General features: G+C 46.0%; 1 protein-coding gene and 1 non-coding gene across 2 annotated transcripts in view; both read left to right on the plus strand.

The window, feature by feature from the left end:
• Nucleotides 1-1,771: 1,771 nt before the first annotated feature.
• The window catches only part of F2RL1 (F2R like trypsin receptor 1), a 51,023-nt gene continuing 28,142 nt past the window's right edge, over nucleotides 1,772-24,652 (plus strand). Inside the window, exon 1 of the mRNA XM_064375787.1 lies at nucleotides 1,772-1,850. Coding sequence (XP_064231857.1) covers nucleotides 1,787-1,850 — 64 coding nt within the window. The 5' untranslated portion in view covers nucleotides 1,772-1,786. The remainder of the gene's footprint in view (nucleotides 1,851-24,652) is intronic.
• LOC135275042 (small nucleolar RNA U13) lies at nucleotides 5,223-5,326 on the plus strand. The gene has a single exon (XR_010342762.1). It is a non-coding gene; the product is annotated as a small nucleolar RNA U13 (small nucleolar RNA).

Raw genomic sequence — 24,652 nt, forward strand, 5'->3', positions numbered from 1 at the left:
AGGAGATGACCCACCTGCATCTTGGTTCATTGACCACATCAGTGAGTTCATCATAGAGCCCTTAAATGGGTCAATTTGGATACCCAGCAGGTGTTTTGAAAATCTACTGATTTAGGCCCAATTAGGAGGAGGGGCAAGGGGTTGCCTTGGAGAAGCAAACAGGGACGGCAGGCTGCACTGTAAATCATTCTCTGCTCTGGGATCCCTTTCTTTTTGCCTCTTTCCCATATGGGCTTCCAACCCTGGGAGCCATTTTTAGGGTGAACAAAGGCGTCTGTGGAATGTTCATTTGTTTCTATTGTTTGCCACAAGCAGTCTTTGTTTTTTTAACTTGAATAGTTAACACTCCCTCTTAAAACCAGACTCAGAATAAAAACTATGCTTCACACTGTTTGCAAGAGCCAAACACTGGACACTCAGATGCCCATTACAAACAGGATGGGGGCTGGGTGCAGTGGCTCTTGTCTGTAATCCTAATGCTTTTGGAGGCTGAGGCAGGTGGATTGCTTGAGCTCAGGAGCTGGAGACCAGCCTGGGCAACACAGCAAAACCCCAACACTACAAAAAAATGTGTGAGTTGGCTGGGCATGGTAGCGTGTGCCTGTAGTCCCAACTATTCAAAAGGCTGAGGCAGGAGAATCACTTGAGCCAGGGAGGTCGAGGCTAAGTGAGCCATGATCACATCACTGCACTCCAACCTGGGTGACAAAGTAAGATCTTATCTCAAAAACAAACAAAAATAGAATGGTTCCAGTTGTGGTTACTCACGCCTATAATCCCAGCACTTTGGGAGGCTGAGGCCAGAGGCCAGGAGTTCAAGAACAGCCTGGGCACCACAGGGAGACCCCGTATCTACAAAAAATAAAGTAGCTAGGTATGGTAGCAGGTGGCTGTAGTCCCAGCTACTCAGAAGGAGGTGAGGGAATTGCTTGAACCCAGGAGGTTGAGGCTGCATTAAGCTGAGATTGTGCCAATATACTCCAGCCTGGGCAACAGAGTGAAACCCTGTTTTAAAAAAGAAAAAGAAAAAAAGAAATGGATAGGGCTGGGCATGATAGCCCACATTCATAATCCCAGTGCTTTGGGAAGCCACCATGGAAGGATCACCTGAGGCCCAGGAGTTTGAAATTCCAGTGAGCTATGATTGTCAGAGGCGTTTGAACCAGAGCAATTCCGTCTTGTGTAGGGGCTGGGTAGAATAAGGCTGAGACCTACTGGGCTACATTCCCAGACAGTTAGGCAATCTAAGCCACAGGATGAGATAGGAGGTCAGCACAAGATACAGGTCATAAAGACCCTTCTGATAAAACAGGTTGCAGTAAGGAAGTTGGCCAAAACCCACCAAAACCAAGATGCTGATGATCGTCCTCACTGCTACACTCCCTTTAGCACCATGACAGTTTACAAATGCCATGGCAACACCAGGAAGTTACCCTATATGGTTGAAAAACGAGAGGTATGAATAATCCACCCCTTGTTTAGCGTATCACCCAGAAATAACCATAAAAATGGGCAACCGGCAGCCCTTGGGGCTGCTCTGTCTGTGGAGGAGCCATTCTTTTATTCCTCTCCTTTCCTAATAAACTTGCTTTTGATTTACTCTAGGACTCGCTCTGAATTCTTTCTTGTGCAAGAACCAAGAACCCCCTCTTGGGGCATGGATTGGGACCTCTTTCTTGTAACATCTTTCTGGCAACCACGAAGGGATGTGTGGAAACTCCTGACCCAAAGGCTAACTGGGTAAGTGGTGGGGTCCAGTAACATCTGTCTGGCAAACCCTGAAGGGATGACACTGAAGAAATCCCCTCACTCACAGGAAATAGACTGCAGCACTGACTGGTGGACTTTGGGTAAGTTGATGGGGTACCTGGGTAAAGAATGGGATTGGGTTAGAGGTCCAACTCAGAGGAGTGAGAGAATGGGTTTGGCTATACAGGATATTAACTGCTATTCTCTTTGGAATAATCTGCTTTGCACTCTTTGCTGACGACTGTGGGTGACAGGATTAGGCACATACAGAATTATGGGACATGGGGAGCTTTTTCCTCCCTAAAAGGGGAAACTTGAGAGCTGATAGGACTGTTGGAAAAGATCCCTTCTCGACAGACAAGCAGCCACCTGAACTTTTGAGCAATGGGTGGGTCTTTCTCTGGCCTCCCTGAGCTCTTTGCTTTCCCCAACCTGCCTCAGGCAATGCTTTATCTCTCTTGCACTCTCTCTCTCTCTCTTCTCCCCCCACCCCCCCCCACCCCCGTGCAAATGGGTTAAATGAATGGTAAAAGTCACCGTTTTTTGCCGGCACAGTGGCTCATGCCTGTAATCCCGGCACTTTGGGAGACCGAGCGGGGCGGATCGCCTGAGCTCAGGAGTTTGGCACCAGCCTGGGCAACACAGCGAAACCCCGTCTCTACTAAAAATAAAAAAAATTATCCAGGCGTGGTAGTGAGCACCTGTAGTCCCTCAGCTACTTGGGAGGCTGAGGCAGGAGAATCGCTTGAACCCGGGAGGCAGAGGTTGCAGTGAGCCAAGATCATGCCACCGTACTCCAGCCTGGGCGACATAGCGAGACTCTGGCACAAACAAACAAACAAACATCACTGTGTATCTCCTCTGTAAAGTTTTGAATAATGGAAAAAAGGATTAATGAGGCTAATCTTAAACTGTAGTGAATCTGGTGTGCGTTGAGTATCCTGTATTGTTCCACCATAATGAGGAGTACCTTAGGACAGAATGTGGGCCTAGGACCCCTATATGCCTACTGTTCAAGACAGCCCAGCAAACTGGTCCCTCATTTCCTTGGGAAACTGACCTTGTAACCATGTGGCCGTGCTCTCTTTTCACAGTGGTGGCCTGGGTTCAGGGTCCTGGCAAAAATGATGGTATATCCATGTAATGAACTGCTGAACAGCAATGAGAATGAATAAGCTGCAACGATAAACCACAACCCGAGTGAACCTCACAATGTGAGGACCAAAAGAAGCCACACAAAAAAGAGTAGAGAGTTTACAGTTCCATTTGTAAGATATAAAGGGAAAAACTAAAAATAGACAAAACTAGTTCATTTTTAAAGTTCTAGAGTAAGACAGGGTCCCACTCTGTCACCCAGGCTGGAGTGCAATGGTGTGATCTTAGCTCACTGCAGCCTTGCATTCCTGGGCTCAAGTGATCCTCCTGCCTCAGCCTCCCAAGTAGCTGAGACTACAGGCACACACCACCATACCCTACTATTTTTTTTTTTTTTTTTTTTTTGAGATGGAGTTTTGCTCTTCTTGCCCAGGCTGGAGTTTAATGGCAAGATCTCTGCTCACCACAACCCTCACCTCCTGGCTTCAAGTGATTCTTCTGCCTCAGCCTCCCAAGTAGCTAGGATTACAGGCATGCGACACCACGCCCGGCTAATTTTGTATTTTTGGTAAAGACAGGGTTTCTCCATGTTGGTCAGACTGGTCTCAAACTCCTGACCTCAGGTGATCCACCCTCCTCGGCCTCCCAAAGTGCTGGAATTACAGGTGTGAGCCACCATGCCTGGCCTACTTTTTTTTTTGAGCCGAAGTCTTACTCTGTTGCCAAGGCTAGAGTGCAGTGGCAGCGATCTCAGCTCACTGCAACCTCCGCCTCCTGGGTTCAAGCAATTCTTCTGCCTCAGTCTCCCGAGTAGCTGGAATTACAGGCACTCACCACCATGCTCAGCTAATTTATGTATTTTTAGTAGAGACGGGGTTACACCATGTTGGGCAGGATGGTCTAGATCTCCTGACCTCATGATCTGCCCACCTCAGCCTCCCAAAGTGCTAGGATTACAGGTGTGAGCTACCACACCCAGACACACCCCACTAATTTAAAAAAATTTTTGTGGCGATGAGATCTCACTGTATTTCCTAGGTTTGTCTCAAACTCCTGGGCTCAAGGAGTTCTTCTACCCCAGCCTCCCAAAATGCTGGGATTACAGATGTGAGCTGCTGTGCCAGCTAAAAACTAACCTATTATTCTAGAAGTTAGAACAGTTGTTACTGTTGACAAAAAAAGTCAAACTCTGTAAAATGTTTAAAGAGGTTTACTTTGAGCCAAATACGAGTGACCATATCCCGAGGGACAGTCTCAAGAGGTCCTGAGAAATGTGTCCAGGGTGGTTGAGTTACAGCTGAGTTTTATATGTTTTAGGGAAACATAAGACATCAGTCAATACATGTGAGGCATATTTTGGTTCAATCTAGAAAGGCAGCACAACTAGAGCCAGGGAAGCGTGCTTCTAGGTGATAGGTAGATTCAAAGATTTTCTTTTTCTTTTTGGAAACAGAGTCTCTTTCTGTCACCAGGCGCCAGGCTGGAGTGCAGTGGCGCGATCTTGGCTCACTGCAACCTCTGCCTCCCGGGTTCAAGAAAATTCTCCTGCCTCAGCCTCCCGAGTAGCTGGGACTACAGACGCACACCACCACGCTCAGCTAATTTTTGTATTTTTTAGTAGAGACATGGTTTCACCGTGTTGGCCCAGATGGTCTCCATCTCTTGACTTCGTGATCCCCCCGCCTCGGCCTCTCAAAGTGCCGGGATTACAGGCGTAAGCCACCGTGCCCGGCCGATTGAAAGATTTTCGGATTGGCAGTTTGTTGAAAGAGTTATTACCCAGAGACCTGGAATCAATAGAAAGGAGTATCTGGGTTAAGATAAGGAATTGTGGAGACTTGCAAGGTTCCTATTACGTAGATGAAGTCTCATAGGTGGCCACCCTTAGAGGCAACAGATGGCAAATGTTTTCTATTTAGAACTTTAAAAGGTGCTGGTCTCTCAGCCAATCTCTTCAGGATCAGAAAAAGACTTGGAAAGGGAAGGCGATTCTCTATAGAAAGTAAATTTTGGCTGGGCGCAGTGGCTCATACCTGGAATCCTAGCACTTGAGGCAGGTGGATCACAAGGTCAGGTGTTTGAGACCAGCCTGGCCAACATAGTGAAACCCCGTATCTACTAAAAATTAAAAAAAAAAAAAAAATTACCTGAGTGTGGTGGTGCATGCCTGTAATCCCAGCGACTCAGGAGGCTGAGGCAGGAGAATCCCTTGAACCTGGGAGGTGGAGTTTGCAGTGATCTGAGATTGCACCACTGCACTCCAGCTGGGGCGACAGTGCATGAGTCTGTCTCAAAAAAAAAAAAGAAGGAAGTAAATTTTCCCCACAAGCACAGGATACAGCTTTGCAGAGCCATTTAAAAATATGTCATCAAAGTTGATCCTTTTGTAGTTCAAGAGTAAATTGATTGGGTGTTCACGTGCATGTGTCAGATGTGCCACCCTCAAACTTTGTTAGGATGTTGGCACATTACCTGTCTGACATAAAAGAAAATTAATAATAAAAATATGTCAAAGAAATATATTCTGGGGTAAAAAAATTTTATTCCTTTCAGGGCCTGCTATCTGTCATGTGATGCTATACTAGAATCAGGTTGGAATGTGATATTTTATTGCTACAAAGAGTCTGCTTTGTCACTCATAAGATCTCTGTTTTAATATTAATGCTGGTCAGCTGCGCCTGAATTCCAAAGGGAGGAGATTATAATGAGGCATATCCGACAACCGTTGGAAATCCCCTTGGTGGAGAGGAGTGGGGTCTGTTCAGCCATTTGGCAGGGAGCTTATAATTTCCTTTTTGGTTCACATTACCCTTGTGGGAATTTGTGACTGGAAGACAGCAAGAGGGAGTCTTCCAAGATTCTGGTAGATTCTGATTCTTGATTTGAATTCTGGTTCTATGGATATAAATTTTGTATAAATTCATGAAACTACAAACATATAATATGTACACTTTTTTTCTTTTCTTTTTTTTTTTTTTTAGACAGAGTCTCCCTCTGTTATCCAGGCTGAAGTGCAGTGGCACAATCTCAGCTCTCTGCAACCTCTGTTTCCCAGATTCAAGTGATTCTGGTGCCTTAGCCTCCTGAGTAGCTGTGAGTACAGGTGTATACCACCATGCCTGGCTAATTTTTGTATTTTTAGTGCAGACAGGGTTTTGCCATATTGGCCAGGCTAGTCTCAAACTCCTGACCTCAGGTTATCCACCTGCTTCAGCCTCCCAAAGTCCTGGGATTACAGGCATGAGCTATCACACCTGGCTAACATGTACACTTTTTGTAGGTATGTGATACTTCAATAATTTTATATATATTTTTAAAAATAAATGTATATATTTTAAAACCTGGCCTCACTGTGCATACACACACACACAAATCATTACATCATATAGAACTTTATAAAAATTATCCAAAATTCAGAAACACACGTACACACACATGTGCAAACAACACACACATGCACAGTAAGAGAGAGAGGGAGAAAGAGAAAGAGATCCTGGTAGTGTGGTGAAGAAGAGGTTCACATTTGTGGAGTGTGATTAAAAACAATCCTCAACCCCTAGAAGATGGGAAGGAAGCCGGTTTGAGGAGAAAGAGGAATTAGTAAGCAGTATAGTATGACTCACCCAAGAGCAATGACAACCAGCACTGCCCTTTGGCAGTCCAACCAGCACTTGGACTTTGAACAAAAAGTTGGTAAAATTATTTAGAGGTGTGGGTGAGTAACGGGGTATGCCCTGGAGCATTACTTGGTCAAATTGGTTTCTGCCCTATAGTAGATCAACACATAGATCACACATTAACTACTCCCGTTCCTCTTGAGAATGGCCCATGTACCCCCAGGAGTAAGACCCGTGACCATTTCCCGTGGTTATTCCTGTGATTCTAATATCCTTCAGATTGAGTATTAAGTCCATATCTAATGAATCTTTCCAGAATCTCAAGCAACAGTAATATGATTTTAATGTAAATCAGAAATCTCTGATAAATTTTTTCTTTTTTTTGAGACAGAGTCTTGTTCTGTCACCTAGGCTGGAGTGTAATGGTGCAATCTCGGCTGACTGCAACCTCCGCCTCCCCAATTCAAACAATTCTCCTGCCTCAGCCTCCTGAGTAGCTCGAATTACAGGCGCCCACCACCATGCCTGGCTAATTTTTATATTTTTAGTAGAGACAGGGTTTCACCATGTTGGTCAGGCTGATCTGTAAATCTTGACCTCAGGCGATCCACCCGCCTTGGCCTCCCAAAGTGCTGGGGTTACAGGCATGAGCCACCGTGCGTGGCCTGAGAAACTTGTTAAAAACACAGATTTCTTGGGGCAAAGATTCTGATTCAGCTGGTCACCGGTAGAACTCAAGCATCTTCATTTTAGCCAGCTTCCCTTGCCTTTCCACTCATCTGCCATAACAGTCTGTGTTAAGCACACTCTGAATGAAGAGACCACCTAGTGAGCATTTGGGCCCTGTCTTTAAGCCGTTTGATGGTGTCATATACAAGGCCGGATTGGTTTAGATAAAAGCAGCATTCTTCATTTAGGAATAGCAGAGTCCTCCTTTCTCAGCAGTCAATAGATCGAGGCCTCAGCGATTTTGGAGGACAGCTGCAGCCAGGGAATTAACTTGGGCTTGGAGAATAGGCTTTGTGTGAACAACAAGGCTGTTTATTCACCCGGGTGTGGGCAGGCTGAGTCCAAAAAGACAGTCAGCAGAGGGCAGTGGGATAGGAGTTGGTTTTATAGGTTTGGGGTAGGCAGTGTAAAATTACAGAAGTTACAGTTCAGGGCAGTTTTTGCAAGCCAGGGGGGTGTTGCTGGGGGTGGGGGATATCACAAGGTCCAATGTCCAGTGTCACAAGGTTGGCTTATCAGTTGAGACAGGACCGGTTGTGGCATGAACAATGGCAGAATGTTGCAAAGTCTGTTAATCAGCCAATGCAGGAGATAGCCATTCTTCTTCTTTTCTGTAAGTATACGTACAGGTCACAGGGGTCACCATGGCTTGAACATGATGTAGTCCATGGTGCAGTCAGTTCAAAGAACCTTACAGTCTGGACTTTTTTTTTTTTTTTTGAGACAGAGTTTTGCTCTTGTTGCCCAGGGTGGAGTGCAATGGTGCGATCTCAGCTCACCACAATCTCCACCTCGCAAGTTCAAGCGATTCTCCTGCCTCAGCCTCCCAAGTAGCTGGGATTACAGGCATGCACCACCACACCCAGCTAATTTTTGTATTTTTAGTAGAGACGGGGTTTCACCATGTTGGTCAAGCTGGTCTTGAACTTCTGACCTCTTGATCCACCCACCTTGGCCCCCCAGAGTGCTGGGATTACAGGGCAGTCTGGATTTTTTTTATCTGTGAACTTTATGTGTCAATTTGACTGGACCACAGGATGCCCAGATATTTGGTTAAACATTATTCTGAGTGTAACTCTGAGGGTGTTTCTGGATGAGATTAACATTTCTGGCCAGGCATGGTGACTCATGCCTGTAATCCCAGCACTTTGAGAGGCCAAGGCAGGCAGATCACGAGGTCAGGAGTTTGAGACCAGCCTGTCCAATGTAGTGAAACCCTGTCTCTACTAAAAATACAAAAACTAGCCAGGCATGGTGGCAGGCACCTGTAATCCCAGCTACTCAGGGGGCTGAGGCAGGAGAATCACTTGAACCCGGGAGGAGGAGGTTGCAGTGAGCCAAGATCGCGCCATTGCACTCCAACCTGGGCGACAAGAGTGAAACTCCGTCTGAAAAACAACAACAACAACAAAACATTTTTATAGGTTAACTGAGTAAAGCGAATTGCCCTCCCCAAGTCTGTGGCCTCATTCAATCGTTGAAGGCCTGAATACAACAAAAAGGCTGAATATAACAACATTTGTTCTCTCTGGCTGACTCTTTTGGAGCTGGGAACATTAGTGTTCTGCCTTTGAACTTGGACTTGGGCTGGAATTTACATCATTTGGTCCCCTGGGTCTCCAGCTTGCCAACAGAAGATCTTGGGACTTCTCAACCTCCATAACCACATGAGCCAATTCATTCATATATGTGTATATATTGGCTCAGGATAGCACACCTGACAACGCTGGTTCCCAGCTCTAGGGGGAGGCTACCCGAGGCCCTGGCAGACCTCCAACTATGTATGCATAGGGTAGACTACAAGCAGTTCATATAAGGCTAAAATAACTTTTTTCGTTTTGTTTTTGAGACAGAGTCTCGCTCTTTCGCCCAGGCTGGAGTGCAGAGGCTCAATCTCAGCTCACTGCAGCCTCCGCTTCCTGGGTTCAAGCGATTCTTCTGCCTCAGACTCCTGAGTAGCTAGGACTACAGGTGTGCGCCATGCCCGGCTAATTTTTGTATTTTTACTAGAGACAGGGTTTCACTATGTTGGCCAGAATGGTCTTGATCTTCTGAGCTTGTGATCCATCTGCCTCAGCCTCCCAAAGTGCTGGGATTACAGGCAGGAGCCACGGTGCCCAGCAAAGGCTAAAATAACTTAACAGAGGCTTCAGCTGTTCACTCACCACAGGGAAGACAAAATTTGCAGTTTGATTTCAGCCAAGTCAACTGCCTACTAAACCAAAAACTTGGGATAAACCAGGTGCAGTGGCTCACACCTATAACCCCAGCACTTTGGGAGGTTGAGACAGGCAGATGACTTGAGCCTAGGAGTTCAAGATCAGCCTAGGCACTATGACAAAACACCATCTCTACAAAAATGAGCTGGGCATAGTGATGTGCGCCTATAGTCCCCGTTACTTGGGAGGCTGAGGTGGGAAGATCGCTTGAGCCTAAGAGGCAGAGGTTCCAGTGAGCTGAGATCATGCCCCTGCACTCCAGCCTGGGCAACAGAGTGAGTCCCTGTCTCCAAATAATAATAAAAATAAAATAAATAATTTTGAATCTTCAGAGGACCATAACAGACAGCCATAATCTTTTCAATGTGTCACTCATAATCGTATTAATTTGGGTTCTCCAGAGATATATAACCAATAGGATATGTACCTATTGAGGAATAATAGGTGAGAATAAGATATATATATTTATATCTGTTTATAAGCCATCCGATCTATGGTAATTTGTTACAGTAGCCTGAACTAAGACAGATGGAAAAAGAGAAACCTATAATATCAGTGCCCAGCAACTTGAAGTCTGTCTTAGTCAACTTGGCTGCTATAATAAAATACCACAGACTGGGTAAATTATAATCAACAGTAATTGATTTCGCAAAGTTCTGGAGGCTGGGAAGTCCAAGATCAAGGCACTGGCCGATCTGGTATCTGGTGAGGGCTCACTTTGTCATAGATAGCACCTTCTATGTGCCCTCAAATGGCAAAAGGGGTAAGCAGGCTCCCTCACAACTTTTTTTTTTATTTGAGATGGAGTCTTGCTCTGTCACCCAGGATGGAGTGCAATGGCGTGATCTCAGCTCACTGCAGCCTCCACCTCCTGGGTTCAAGTGATTCTCCCGCCTCAGCCTCCCGAGTAGCTGGGATTATAGGTACCCACCATCATGCCTGGCTAATTTTTGTATTTTTGTAGAGACAGGGTTTCACCATGTTGGCCAGGCTGGTCTTGAACTGACTTCAGGTGATCCACCCACCTCCGCCTTCCAAAGTGCTGGGATTACAGGCCTGAGCCACCGCGCCCAGCCACACTTCTTTTATAAGGGCACTAATCTCCGTCACAAGGGCATAGTCCTCATGATCTAATCACCTCCCGAAAGGACCCGCCTTCCAATACCATTGCATTGGGGGTTCCATTTTAACAGATGAATGTTGTGGGGATATCACCATTCAGATCAGAGCAATGCCTGTGCTATAAAATTGGAGATCACAATACTAATTAACACCAAATTAGCCAGGCACAGAGGCTCACATCTACAGTCCCACCGGTAGATCATACCACTGCACTCCAGCTGGGTGACAGGGCAAGACCCTGTCTCTAAAAATAATAATAATAAGGACCTAAAGTGTAATAGGGACTCTAATACGTGTTTGAAATATATTATCTTATTTATTTCTCCTCACACACAGTATGTGGTAAATATACATTATCCTCATTTTACAGATAAGGAAAAAAAACTCAGAGAATATTTATTAAGTCATAGAGCAGGAATTTAAATCCACTACCATTTTCAAAACATGCACTTTGGTGAGCAAATAATTATTCTATTTAGCTTTGTAGTCGATTAATGTCAGTTGAATAAACCAAAGAATAAAGGTCCTCCAGGTATTTGGCTTGCAGATTACCACATTGCAAGCCAATTACAATCAGACAGGCCCGGATGATGTGGGCAGGACGGCTTGGATACTTGGCTATTTGGAGACAGCTGCCCGCTCCATAGATAAGGACTTCTACCCCGTGTGCAGTAGTAGTATTAACACAAACAACCGTGTGATGCTGTAAATAAGGCAGCGCCATGGCCTCAGGATAACACACCTGACAGGTGACTTTGCTCAGGATCACACAGCCACTAATTGCCAGACTCATTTGAATGACCATGGTGGAAGCACCCAGCGTATTTTCCCCCGTGGAGTTGCCGTCTTCCTCATTAAACGTGCCTAGTCCTGCCTTTCTTCCCTTTTTCTCTTCTATTTACCACATGCTTGTGGCACACAATGCTAATCCAACCACTTTCCTTCTTCCCTTTCATAGTTTTTATTACAAAAGGAATGCATCGATTTCATTAAAGATGCAAAGATTGGGCCAGGCACGGTGACTCACGCCTCTAATCCCGGCAATTTGGGAGGCTGAGGTGAGAGAATCAGTTGAGGCCAGGAGTTTGAGAGGAGCTCAGACAGCATAGTGAGATCCCATCTCTACAAAAAAATCAATAAACAAAAATTAGCCAAGTGTGGTGCCACGTGCTTGTAGTCCCAGTTTTGTGGGAGGGCAGGGAATGGAGAGTGTGGTTGGCTGAATAATGGCCATCCAGAGATAGCAGGCCCTAATCCCTAGCACCTGTAAATGTTACTGTATAAGGAAAACTGGGCTTTGTGTATGTGACTAATTTAAGGATCTTGCCATGGGAGATTATCCTGGATTATCTGGTTGGACCATCACAAGCGTCCTTGCACAAGTGAGGCAAATGGAGATTAGATGCACAGAAAGAGAGAGGTGGCTAGCAAGGCAGAGATTAGAGTAATACAGTCTGGGCACAGTGGCTCATGCCTGTAATCCCAGCACTTTGGGAGGCTAAAGTGGGCAGATCACCTGAGGTCAGGAGTTTGAGACAAGCCTTCTAAAAATATAAAAATACTTTCTACTAAAAATACAAAAAAAATTAGCCGGGCGTGTTGGCACGTGCCTGTAATCCCAGCTACTTGGGAGGCTGAGGCAGAAGAAGCTATTGAACCCAAGAGGCGGAGGCTGCAGTGAGCCAACATCGCACCATCGCACTCCAGTTTGGGCAACAACAGTGAAACTCCGTCTCAAAAAAAAAAAAAAAAACAAAAAAAAAAACCAGTAATACAGCCACACATCAAGGAATGCCGGCAGCCACTAGTTGCTGGAAGGGACAAGAGGTAGATTCTCCCTAGAGCCTTCCAAAGGCCCACAGCCCTGCTGACAGGTCACTTCCACCCAGTGATACAGATGTCAGATTTCTGGCCTCCAGAACAGTGAGAGAATATATTTCTGTTGTTTTAAACCATCTAGTTTATGGTAATTTGTTGCTGCAGTCACAGGAAACGAATACAGAATACGAAGATGTGAAAGTCTTCATACCTTTAAAACAAGGCAGAAAGAAGGAAGCAAGGATGCTGAGCTCATGAATGCAGTGTTAGTCACCTAGCACACAAAGGAGTGAAAGCCAAATAAACAAATCCAGAAAACCATGTGTCTTTCGAAAATAAATCCAGGATTAGAATAGGACAGAGTAACACAGGCAAAAGTAATAACTCTGTTGATCCCTCTAAACCAGTTTTATAATCTTCTGACAAACAGAGCAGGAGGTATGAATAGGATGTCTCGGCTGGTGAAATGTAGGGAGTGGAAGGGGAAAGGGGGGCTCAGGCTAAATCGGCTGGATGACTCAGGAAATGAATTTGTTTTCAGATAATTGCTTCCTAACGTACCGATGGTGCAGCTCTTAGTCACCAACAGCAAATAGCCATTCTGATAGCAATTCCACACAGACGGCAAACCAGCCAGAACAAAAGACTGCTCCACCTACGGCAAGGACTCTGGTGGGAAAATGTTCCTAGTGAATGAATCCCACATAGTTGATTGTGAGCTGCTGTGTGTCAAAGACAGTCTATGCGAAACTGGAGTGGATGGGAACAGCTTCAGACATTTGCTTCCTGTTGTGTCTTCTTGCCGCTGTGAAATGTGGCTCTAAGATAAACAGAGCAGAGGCACATCTGCAGGGGAAGGTTCCCAGAATGGTGACGTCACTAGCAGCAAATCAGAATCCTTTCTTTCAGTCTAACAGGGATTTGAAGGGCTTGTACTATAGTGTGTAAGGGACCTCCAGCACTGCATGGCCTCTAATCTTTACTCAAAGTCAGAAGCCCATAGGCAGGACTGGGCTGAGCTTCTGTGTGCTCCCATCATGCTGGTGAGCCACTGAAGGCTGGACAGGAGGAGAATAAGACTCAAAAACTCTGCTTACAATCCAGGTGTGTACATGAGACATAACTCTATTAAAGAGGATGAGAATCAAACACAAGAAAAGTATTATACCATTAACATGACACAAGGCTCAAGCTGACATGCTTAGAAATTTGTGGATATGGGCCAGGCATGGTGGCTCACTTCTGTAATCCCAGCACTTTGGGAGGCCGAGGTGGGTGAATCACCTGAGGTCAGAAGTTCGAGACCAGCCTGATCAATATGGAGAAACCCACTAAAAATACAAAAATTAGCCAGACGTGGTGGCAGGTGCCTGTAATCCCAGCTACTCTGGAGGATGAGGCAGGAGAATTTCTTGAACCCAGGAGGTGGAGGTTGTGGTGAGCTGAGATCAAGCCATTGCACTCCAGCCTGGGTAACAAGAGCAAAACTCTGTCTAAAAAAAAAGAAATCTGTGGATATGAATTAACATATTTTTTCTTGAGTTAGCATGTGGTTCCTACTATTTGAAAAAGGTGGCTTTAGCCATGAGCTTGTACGGTTGGTGGGACTTGCTGTTTAATCAGTCAACAAATCACCTGTGGGCACAGCTGTGTGCTAAACGCCAACAGGAATATAAAAGCATAGGGTCCCTGATCTTAAAGGGTTTTTGCAGTTCAGCGGGGAAAATTAAACAAGCTGGAAACATTAGCATGCCAACGCAATAAAAGCATACTGTGTCCCCTTGGCTGATGCTGCTACAGGAGTTTATTCATTCACTCGACTAATAGTTACTGAATGTCTGCTTGGTTCCAAGCATGCTTCTGGGATACAGCAGTGAACAAACCAACCCTAAATCTCTGCCTCATAGAGCTTTTATAGGGTTGGGAGAGGTCAGACACATTGGAGAGATCTACTAGACACGGAGGCGGAGATCGGAGTGCTGAGGGTGGAGCTCTGGGAGTCTAGGCCAGAGTTCAGAGCTTAGAGGAGAAAAACACCAGAGTGGGCAGGAGATGCTTCAGGAAGCAGGGAAGACTTGAATGGGCCCCATTTCACAACAGCAATAAAAGCCTCTTTCACCAGTTCTCTAGACCAAGGCTCAAGCCCTCCTCGTTTATCTACTGCCTCTTTTCCCCACTTTTCCTCATCAATTTCCTCTTTCTGGCCCCTTTTCTTCATTCCCCTTCCTTCCTTCCTTCCTTCCTTCCTTCCTTCCTTCCTTCCTTCCTTCCTTCCTTCCTTCCTCCCTCCCTCCCTCCCTTCCTGCCTCCCTTCTTCCTTCTTTCCTTCCTTCCTTCCTTTTTTCCTCCCTCCCTCCCTTTTTTCCTTCCCTCCCTCCCTTTTTTCCTTCCTTTCCTTGTGACGGAGTCTCACTCTGTCATCCAGGTTGGAGTACAGTGGTGCAATCTTGGCTTACTGCAACCTCCACCTCCCAGGTTCAAATGATTCTCCTGCCTCAGCCTCCTGAGTGGCTGGGATTACAGGTGCTTGCCACCATGCCAGGCTAATTTTCGTATTTTCGGTAGAGGGGAATTCATCATTTTGGCCACAAGCCATCCATCCGTTTTGGCCTCCCAAAGTGCTGGGATTACAGCCATGAGCTACCGTATCGGCTTATCTTTTTTCTTTAAAGTAATACAAGCTCATTCAAATATACTTGGAAAATACAAAAAATAATAAGGAAGGAAATAAAAATCAACTATTTCATTATTCAGAGATGATGATGATTCAGATAATGATTTCATCACTCAGAGTGAATTAGGTTTTGCTGCCTAACCAACTTCAAAATCTCAACAGTTTACAAAAACAAATATTTATTTTTCTCCTTCCTGGGTCCATGGCTCCAATGGGACTCTGAGAGCCCTGCTGGGCTGGGTTGGGCTTGGGTTCAGGCTGTGAGTTGGGTTAGGTCTGCTGCACATGTTTTCTCATTTTTCTCAGACCAGTAGCTTCTGGGAGATATTTTTTTCTCATGGAAGACCACAGGGATGCAAAGCGGAGAGCAGAAAAACAGGATGCCTTTTAGTGTCTTCACTTAAAATTAACGGCCGGGCACGGTGGCTCATGCCTGTGATCCCAGGACTTTGGGAGGCTGAGGTGGGCAGATCACCTGAGGTTGGGAGTTCAAGACTAGCCTGACCAACATGGAGAAACCCGTCTCTACTAAAAATACAAAATTAGCTGGGCATGTTGGCTCATGCCTGTAATCCCAGCTACTCAGGAGGCTGAGGCAGGAGAATTTCCTGAACCCAGGAGGCGGAGATAGCGGTGAGCTGAGATCGTGCCATTGCACTCCAGCCTGGGTAACAAGAGCAAAACTCCATCTCAAAAAAAAAAAAAAAATTTAACATGTTGTGGCTGGGCACAGTGGCTCACACCTGTATCCCAACCCTTTGGGAGTCTGAGGTGGGTGGGTCACTTGAGGTCAGGAGTTCAAGACCAGCCTGACCAACATGGTGAAACCTCATCTCTACTAAAGATACAAAAAATTAGCCAGGCGTGGTGGCACGTGCCTGTAGTCCCAGCTCCTCATAAGGCTGAGGCAGGAGAATCATTTAAACCCAGGAGGTGGAGGTTGCAGTGAGCTGAGATCGTGCTGTTGCACTCCAGTCTGGGCGACAGAGCAAGACTCTATCTAAAAAAAAAAAAAGTGGTTAATGACCTTGAAAATCAGTTTCTTCATCTATAAAACAAAGGGGCTGAATAAAGTCATTGGTTTATTGAGCAAATTACATAAAGCAATGTATCCCTCCTGGGTCATCTCAGAGAATGAGTAGGAAATAGTCCTGGACCTGGTTCATTCGTTTATTCAGTCAGTCAGATGCTTACCATGTGAAACTAGTGACAGGCATTGGATATACAATGAATATAATAAATATGGTCCCTGATCTCACAGAATTTCCATTCAGATGAGGAAGATGGTAAACAAGGCAATTATAGCACATTAAAATGCAGGTTATAAAAGGGAAAGTAATGGGTGCTATGAACAAATGACACACGGATAATAACTCCGTGGATACTGTCCTAAGGTACTATTTTCTCATTTTATGGTTCACCCAATTTTTTTTTTTGAGACAGAATCTCACTCTGTCTCACAGGCTGGAGTACAGTGGTGTGATCTCAGTGCACAGCAACCTTCGCCCCACTGGTTCAGGTGATTCTCCTGCCTCAGCCTCCCAAGTAACTGGGATTACAGGCCCGCACCACCACACCTGGCTAATTTTTGTATTTTTAGTAAAGACAGGGTTTCACCATGTTGGCAAGGCTGGTCTCCTACTCTCAGCCTTGGGTGATCTACCTGTCTCAGCCTCCCGAAGTGCGAGGATTGCAGGCGTAAGCCACCGTGCCCTGCCGCTGCTCACCCAATTTTACCAACAAGAAGACTGAGGCTTAGATCATAGCGTCTCAAACTTTAAAGTGTGTATGAATCACCTGTGGATCTTGTTAAAATTCAGATGCTGATTCAGGAGGTCTGGGGTGAGGCCTGGCCCACTTGGAAGTAAGAGGCTAGAAGGTCTAGGTCATTTGCCTCAAGCTCACCCCGCTGGTAAAGGTCAGTGCCAGGTTTTCCACCTAGCTTCAGTCTGACTCTAAAGCCTGTACTTTATCATCTCTCAGAGACAATAAATGCTTAGTGAGCCAAAATAATCTTATTAATAAGAGTTAGCTAATGAACTAACGTGGTGGCTCACACCTGTAATCCCAGCACTTTGGCTAAGGCAAGTGGATTACCTGAAGTCAGGAGTTCCAGACCAGCCTGACCAACATGGAGAAACCCTGTCTCTACTAAAAATGTAAAATTAGCCAGGCATGGTGGCACATGCCTGTAATCCCAGCTACTCAGGAGGCTGAGGCAGGAGAATTGCTTGAACCTGGGAGGCGGAGGTTGCGGTGGACTGAGATTGCGCCATTGCACTCCAGCCTGGGCAACAAGAACGAAACCCTGTCTCAGAAAAAAAAAAAAAATAGTTAGCTATTGAAGTGTGGTCTTGTGTATGTAGAAATGAGGGGCAGGGCATGCTGGTTGGGGGGCATGGTGCAGCACATCTTTGCCAATAAGGAGCTCAGCCTGTCCTGGAGAGTCAGCTTGTCAGCAATGGAGAGTTCATTCAGTCATTCCGTAAACAAGTTTTGAGCATCTAATGTGCCAGGTACTGTGTTACAGATTAAGGATATAAAGATGAATAAGATACAACCCCTGACTTCAAATCTTCATGGTCTTAAGAGGTTTGGTGAGGAGCGGGCAGACAGGCACAGATGGAAACAAAGAAGAAAAAATTAAAGTGGGAGAGTGCTTGATGTAATTTAGAAGCTACAAGGTGGCTGGAGACAGCAGTTAGGGAAGAGTGGGAAGAGAGGAGCACAGAGGGCCAGAAGTTAATCCAGCAGGAGGCCTTTGGCTTTTGCTCTGAGATGGGAGCCTTCAAGAGTTTGCACAGAAATGGGCCAAGGTCTGGCTTATCTTCTTAAGGATCACTCAGGCTTCTGTGTGAGGGCTGGAAGGCAGGAGACAGGGGTGGACAAAAGGAAACCAGTTGGGAGGCTATTGAAATCTGGGAAAGAGAGGCTGGTGTTTTGGGCAAGGGTGGGAGAAAGAGGAAATTGCAAAAGTTGATCTTGTTCTGGAGCTATTTTGAAAGTTGAGCCAAAAGGGTTTGCTGATGGGTTGGATGGGAGACAAAGTGAGTAGTCAAGATGACTTGCATTCCAAGGCTCTGCGCCAGACAAGCTGGATGGCTGCCACTTATTAAGACTTGGAAGACTTCTTGAGAAGAACGTCTTTGAGGTTGGAATTCAAAAGCTTGGTTTTGGAGACATTAGTTTGAGATGCCTATTAGGAGATACAAGCGCTGAGTTCAGGGGAATGGTCAGAGCTAGGGACAGTAGTTAACAAAGTAAAGACAATAGTTAGTCACAGGGCGGGGCCTGGTGGCTCACGCCTGTAATCCCAGCACTTTAGGAGGCCAAGGCAGATGGATTTCGGGGTCAGGAGTTTGAGACCAGCCTGACCAACATGGTGAAACCCCGTCTCTATAAATATATATATATATTAAAAAAGAAAAAGAAAAAAATAATAATTTGTCACAGGACTGGGTGAGATCACTTAGAGAGTAAGCACAGGTGGAGAAGAGATGTGACCCTCAGGGCACTCCAGTGTGTGAAGGAGGAGGCAGTGAAATCAATTGAGAAGGAACAGCTAAGGAGGTAGGAGGAGAGCCCAGAGAAAGCAGTATCCTGGAAGTCAGCTGCTGCAGAGAGGGGAGCAAGATAAGGACTGAAGGTTAACTGTTGCATTTGGCAAGACACATAGAGTAGTGGGGAGAAAGCCTGGTGTCCCTATCAGCATTTGATGGAAAAAAATGGGAGGGATGAAGAGATAGCAAGAGCAGACATCTCATTTAATGAATTTCGTATAAAGTGTAGTCAAGAAGTGGAATTGAAGGCCAGTCACAGTGGCTCACGCCTGTAATCTCAGCACTTTGGGAGGCTGAGGAAGGTGGATCACATGAGGTCAGAAGTTCAAGACCAGCCTGGCCAGCATGTGAAACCCTGTCTCTACTAAAAATATAAAAATTAGCTGGGTATGTTGGTGTGTGCCTGTAGTCCCAGCTACTTGGGAGGCTGAGGCAGGAGAATTGCTTGAACCAGGGGGCAGAGGTTGCTGTGAGCTGAGATCACCCCACTGCACTCCATCCTGGGTGACAGAGCAAGACTCTGTCTCAAAAAAAAAAAAAAATTTTTGAATTGAGGCTGGGTGTGGTGGCTTATGCCTGTAATCTCAGCACTTTAGAAGGCTAAGGCAGGAGGATTGCTTGAGCCCAGGAGTTTGAAATCAGCCCAGGAAACATAGTGAGACCCCCAATCTCTACAAAAGATTAAAAATTAGGCTGGGTGCAGTGGTTTATACCTGTAATCCCAGCACTTTGGGAGGCCAAGGCAGGAGGATAGCTTGAGCCTAGGAGTTCAAGACCAGCCTGGGCAACATATGAGACCCTGTCTCTATTTAAAAAAAAATTATTTTTGGCTGGGCATGATGTCTCAAGTCTGTAATCCCAGTACTTTGGGAGGCTGAGGTGGGTGGATCACAAGTTCAGGACTTCAAGACCACCCTGGCCAAGATGATGAAACCCCATCTGTACTAAAAATGCAAAACGTAGCTGGGCATGGTGACAGGTGCTTGTAATCCCAGCTACTCGGGAGGCTGAGGTAGAGAATTACTTGAATCCAGAAGGCAGAGGTTGCAGTGAGCCAAGATTGCGCCACTGCACTCCAGCCTGGGTGACAGAGGGAGATTCCATCTCAACAAAACAAATTTTTTTAATTAATAAAAAATATAATAAAAATTAGCTGGGCATGGTGGGACACATCTGCAGTTCCAGCTACTCCGGGGACTGAGGTTGGAGGATTGCTTGAGCCCAGGAAGTCAAGAATGCAATGAGCTGTGATCATGCCACTGCACTCCACCCTGGGTGACAGAGTGAGATCCTGTCTTTAAAAAAAAAAAAAGAGGCCGGGCGCGGTGGCTCAAGCCTGTAATCCCAGCACTTTGGGAGGCCGAGGCGGGTGGATCACGAGGTCAAGAGATCGAGACCATCCTGGTCAACATGGTGAAACCCCGTCTCTACTAATACAAAAAATTAGCTGGGCACGGTGGCGCGTGCCTGTAATCCCAGCTACTCAGGAGGCTGAGGCAGGAGAATTGCCTGAACCCAGGAGGCGGAGATTGCGGTGAGCCGAGATCGCGCCATTGCGCTCCAGCCTGGGTATCAAGAGCGAAACTCCGTCTCAAAAAAAAAAAAAAAGAAAAGAAAAAGAAAAAGAGCCGGGCGCGGTGGCTCAAGCCTGTAATCCCAGCACTTTGGGAGGCCGAGGCGGGTGGATCACGAGGTCAAGAGATCGAGACCATCCTGGTCAACATTGTGAAACCCCGTCTCTACTAATACAAAAAAATTAGCTGGGCATGGTGGCGCGTGCCTGTAATCCCAGCTACTCAGGAAGCTGAGGCAGGAGAATTGCCTGAACCCAGGAGGCGGAGGTTGCAGTGAGCCGAGATCGCGCCATTGCACTCCAGCCTGGGTAACGAGAGCGAAACTCCGTCTCAAAAAAAAAAAAAAAAAAAAGAAAAGAAAAAGAAATGGGATTGGAGAGGGATCAAGAAGAAAGGCATTATTTCATAGTTTTAGGCAATAGAAAATGGAAAACCAGTAGAGGAGAAAGTTGACCATACAGAGAAGAGGGGTGAGGCTTGCTAGAGTAATGTCCTGAGGTCATTGAGAGGGGATGACAGCAGGTGCACATGTAGCATGACGGGGGCTGGATGGGTGCACCGGCAACTCCCTCACTGTCAAAAGAGGGAGGGTAGGGTACATGGGGGAACATGTGTTGGGGGAAATGTGTGGACATTCTCTTCTGACTGCTTCCCATTCCTTCCTGCTTTGTCTGTATATAGTCATGCTGCTGTTTTCATCAACTTCAAGATGCATTTTTTTTTCATATTTTAATATCAACATGGTGAAATTGGAGTAAATCTTAAAATCAGTGAAATGTCCAGTTGTTGGTATTTATTTCTTCCGGGTGCTACAGACAATGCAGAAGGCTTTTTGTCAAAGGTGACTTGGATATGGCGAACTGTGGGACGTTGTTACTTTGGCTCCAACTAGAGCCGTCCGTTGCAGAGGGCAAAGCGGGGCCCTGCAGTTGCCGTTCACTTTGACAGTTGGTTAGAGAAGCTGATATCTTTATAATAGTAACAGACTTTGGGCTGCAGTGCTCTCTTTGTTACACACACATTCAGCCCAAGCCTGGGAGGACAGGATCCACGTGTCTGGGGAAGCTGGCCCTCTGCCCGCCAGCTCTGGAGCTCTCCCCGCTGCTGCTTGTTCTCCCTCCCCAGAGTATGGAGACCAAGGACAAGGCGATACTTGGCCCGCACCTGAACCTGGGCAGAGGCCAAGCCTCCCTCCAAGCCAGTAAGAGCTGGGCCCCTGCGTGGTGAACACATCCTGTGTGGTGAACACATCCCGTGTGGTGACGACAAGGAGAAGTCCAAGGGTCTGAGGACAGGAACCGTGTCACGGCATTGCTTGGTGAGGTTACTTCTCCAGCATTGTTGACTGTTGGCAGGTGTGACTTTTTAGTTTTTTGGGTGCATGGGGTTGGAGCTCCCATCCTCCTTTTCTGTGGTCTTGAGTCTGGGAATGGTTCAGGAGGTTCCCTTTGCCATTTTGTTTATACAACAAATAGTTGGATACTTACCACACACTGTGCTGAGCACTGGATACACAATTATGAGCAAACCCAGACCGAGCCTCTGCTCTCCAAGCTTTTATCTAGTCATGGAGATGCATTAATGAAATAATAACAGTAATAGGGTTTTTTTTGTTTTGTTTTTTTGAGACGGAGTTTCACTATTGTTGCCCAGGCTGGAGTGCAATGGTGCAATGGTGCAATCTCAGCTTACCACAATCTCTGCCTCCTGGGTTGAAGCAATTCTCCTGTCTCAGCCTCCTGAGTTGCTGGGATTACAGGCATGCATCACTATGCCTGGCTAATTTTGTATTTTAACTAGAGACAGGGTTTCTCCACATTGGTCAGGCTGGTCTCAAAACTCCTGACCTCAGGTGATCCTCCTGTCTCAGCCTCCCAAACTGCTGGGATTACAGGTGTGAGCCACTATGCCTGGCCACAATAATAGGTTTTAAAAACCTACTTTAATGAAACTGTGTGTCAGACCCTGTTTTAAGCACCCTACAAATATTAACTCCCATCATTTGTATAATAATCTAAGAACTGCTGGGCACAGTGGCTCACACCTGTAATCCCAGCAGTTTGGGAGGCCAAGGCAGGTGGATCACCTGAGGTCAGGAGTTTAATACCAGCCTGGGCAATGGAGAAACCCTATCTCTACAAAAATATAAAAATTAGCCAGGTGTGCTGGCGTATGCCTGTAATCCCAGGTACTCAGGAGGCTGAGGCAGGAGAATCACTTGAGCCCAGGAGGTGGAGGTTGCAGTTAGCTGAGATTGCACCATTATACTCCAGCCTGGGCAACAGAGTGAGACTCTGTCTCAAAAAAAAAAAAAAAAAAAAAAAAAAAAAAAATCTAAGAACTAGGTACTATTATTATCAACCCTGATTTACAGATGAAAAAAGGTGAGGCACAGAGAGGTGAATTTGCCCAAGGTCACGCAACTCATAAACAGTGGAGTTGAGATTCCAACCCAAGCAGTTTTGCCCAGGAGTCCCAGTTCTTTGCCAGTGTGGCTAAGTTGCCTATTTTATTCTGCCCAGCTCAGTTATTCTAATGTAAAACTCCCTTTGAGGATGTAAATAACTGTCAATGAAAAAAAAAATTAAGCTTTTAAAGATTTGAAGTTAGTTTTATTCAGAAGTCTTGTGGAGGGCTATAGACCAAGGCCTGTGGTCCGGGAGCAGCTCTGCAAGGTTACTGGGGTGCAGTATCACAGCCTGTGGCTCGTATACAGGCAGTGGGGGTTCACTATGTTCAAAGTCACATCAGACTTGCTCAGAGTTTGCATTAAAGCAGAATCACATGGAGGTTTGGGTGTCAGAGCACAACTGGTTATAGATTACAGAGGCATCATCACTGACCTTGTCAGAGGTTATCTTATTTGTAGGCAAAGGCAAACCCTGGGGTCATTTATCTTTTAAGGAATATAGTGACTGAGGCAAGAGGCGTCCTGTTTTGTCTTCAAAGCATCTTTCCAGAGAGCTGTGTGTAGACAAGAGTCAGGGGCTTTGTGAAACTACGCCAGCAAGCAGAAATGCGCAAACATGATTCTTATGTTTGCTACTTTGTCACATATGACTCATCGACGAAAAAGGGATTTTAGCATCTGACAAGCCAGCTGTAGCTTTGAGGACTGTTTGGGGGGCCTGCTGGGCACTGAGTAATACGGAATTTGCATTGTACTTCTGTAATATTTCGCATCTTGGCTTCTCTTCCCATCCTCCTCCTCATAGCTCCCTCCTCTTTTGGGTCATCCACCGCTCACTTGGTCTTTGATGCTTTTACTCTGACCTCCTGGACTTTCCTGTTGGAATGAGCAGGTCTGTTTTCTTTGAGCTGTGCAGCCGCAGTGTCCTTGGCTAAACTCCACCCAGCACAGGACCACTCCCAAGAAAGGACCTGCTCAATATGGGTGGAGAGTGGGGGAGTGATGGGGAGCAGAGATTGAAAATCAGACTTTAAGAATAGAAGCCTTAGGTGGGTGTGGTGGTGCGTACCTCAAGACTGAGGTGGGGGATTCACTTGAGTCCAGGAGTTCGAGGCTGCAGTGGGCTATGATCATGCCACTATACTCTATTAAAAATAAAAAATAACAATTAAAAAAAAAAGAATAGGAGTAGCTCTAGACCAAGATAGTCTATCCTGGCCAATGAAATAGAGTCTTAACACAACCTCGTCTTATTTTTTTGTTTTGTTTTTTTGTGTCTTTTTTTTGAGACCGGACTCTTGCTCTGTTGCTGTCACCCAGGCTAGAGTGCAGTGGTGTGATCTCAGCTCACTGCAACCTCCTCCTCCTGGGTTCAGGCGATTCTCCTGCCTCAGCCTTCCGAGTAGCTGGGATTACAGGCCTGCACCACCATGCCTGGCTAATTTTGGTATTTTTAGTAGAGACGGGGTTTGACCATGTTGGTCAGGCTGGTCTTGAACTCCAGACCTCGTAATCTGCCAGCCTCGGCCTCCCAAAATGCTGGAATTACAGGCGTGAGCCACTATCCCCGGCACAACCTCCTCTTTTCCATAGACTAGTTCAGTGGACCCTGAGCTATTCAGGACTCAACACTTTTGCAATAAAAATAAAAGTTCCTTTAGTACTTTACACTTTACCAAGCCCATTTAGAGTTCTGGTCTCCTTTGGCTCCGGCAACAACCCTGGGAGGTATTCCTGGAAGAACACAGAGGTCTCCCAAACAGTCTTCAAAACTACACACTTCAGTTGTCAGACACTAAAATTCCTCACTCCTTGGTGAGTCATTTGCATTTCTAAAGTGAATTTCCTTTCAGAATAGCTGGGCTGAAATGTGGTTGTAAGAGACTGGGCATTAGAGCTGGCAGAACCAAGCTGAGATTCTATGCACTTTCAACTCTCCACTCCTCCACGGCCTCTTTCTAGCTCTCAGACAAGGTGGGTGGGACAGTTTCACATGCAGTGCCTGGCTGCAATGTTTTGAGAACTAAAACTTGAATGCCTGCCATCATTAGGTTCTAAAGCCAAAAAGTGGCCTGAATTTTTCCC

This window comes from Aotus nancymaae, unplaced genomic scaffold (genome assembly GCF_030222135.1).
Source record: "Aotus nancymaae isolate 86718 unplaced genomic scaffold, 86718_ANA_hifiasm-v0.15.2.pri h1tg000014l, whole genome shotgun sequence".
In the NCBI taxonomy this organism is placed as follows: domain Eukaryota; kingdom Metazoa; phylum Chordata; class Mammalia; order Primates; family Aotidae; genus Aotus; species Aotus nancymaae.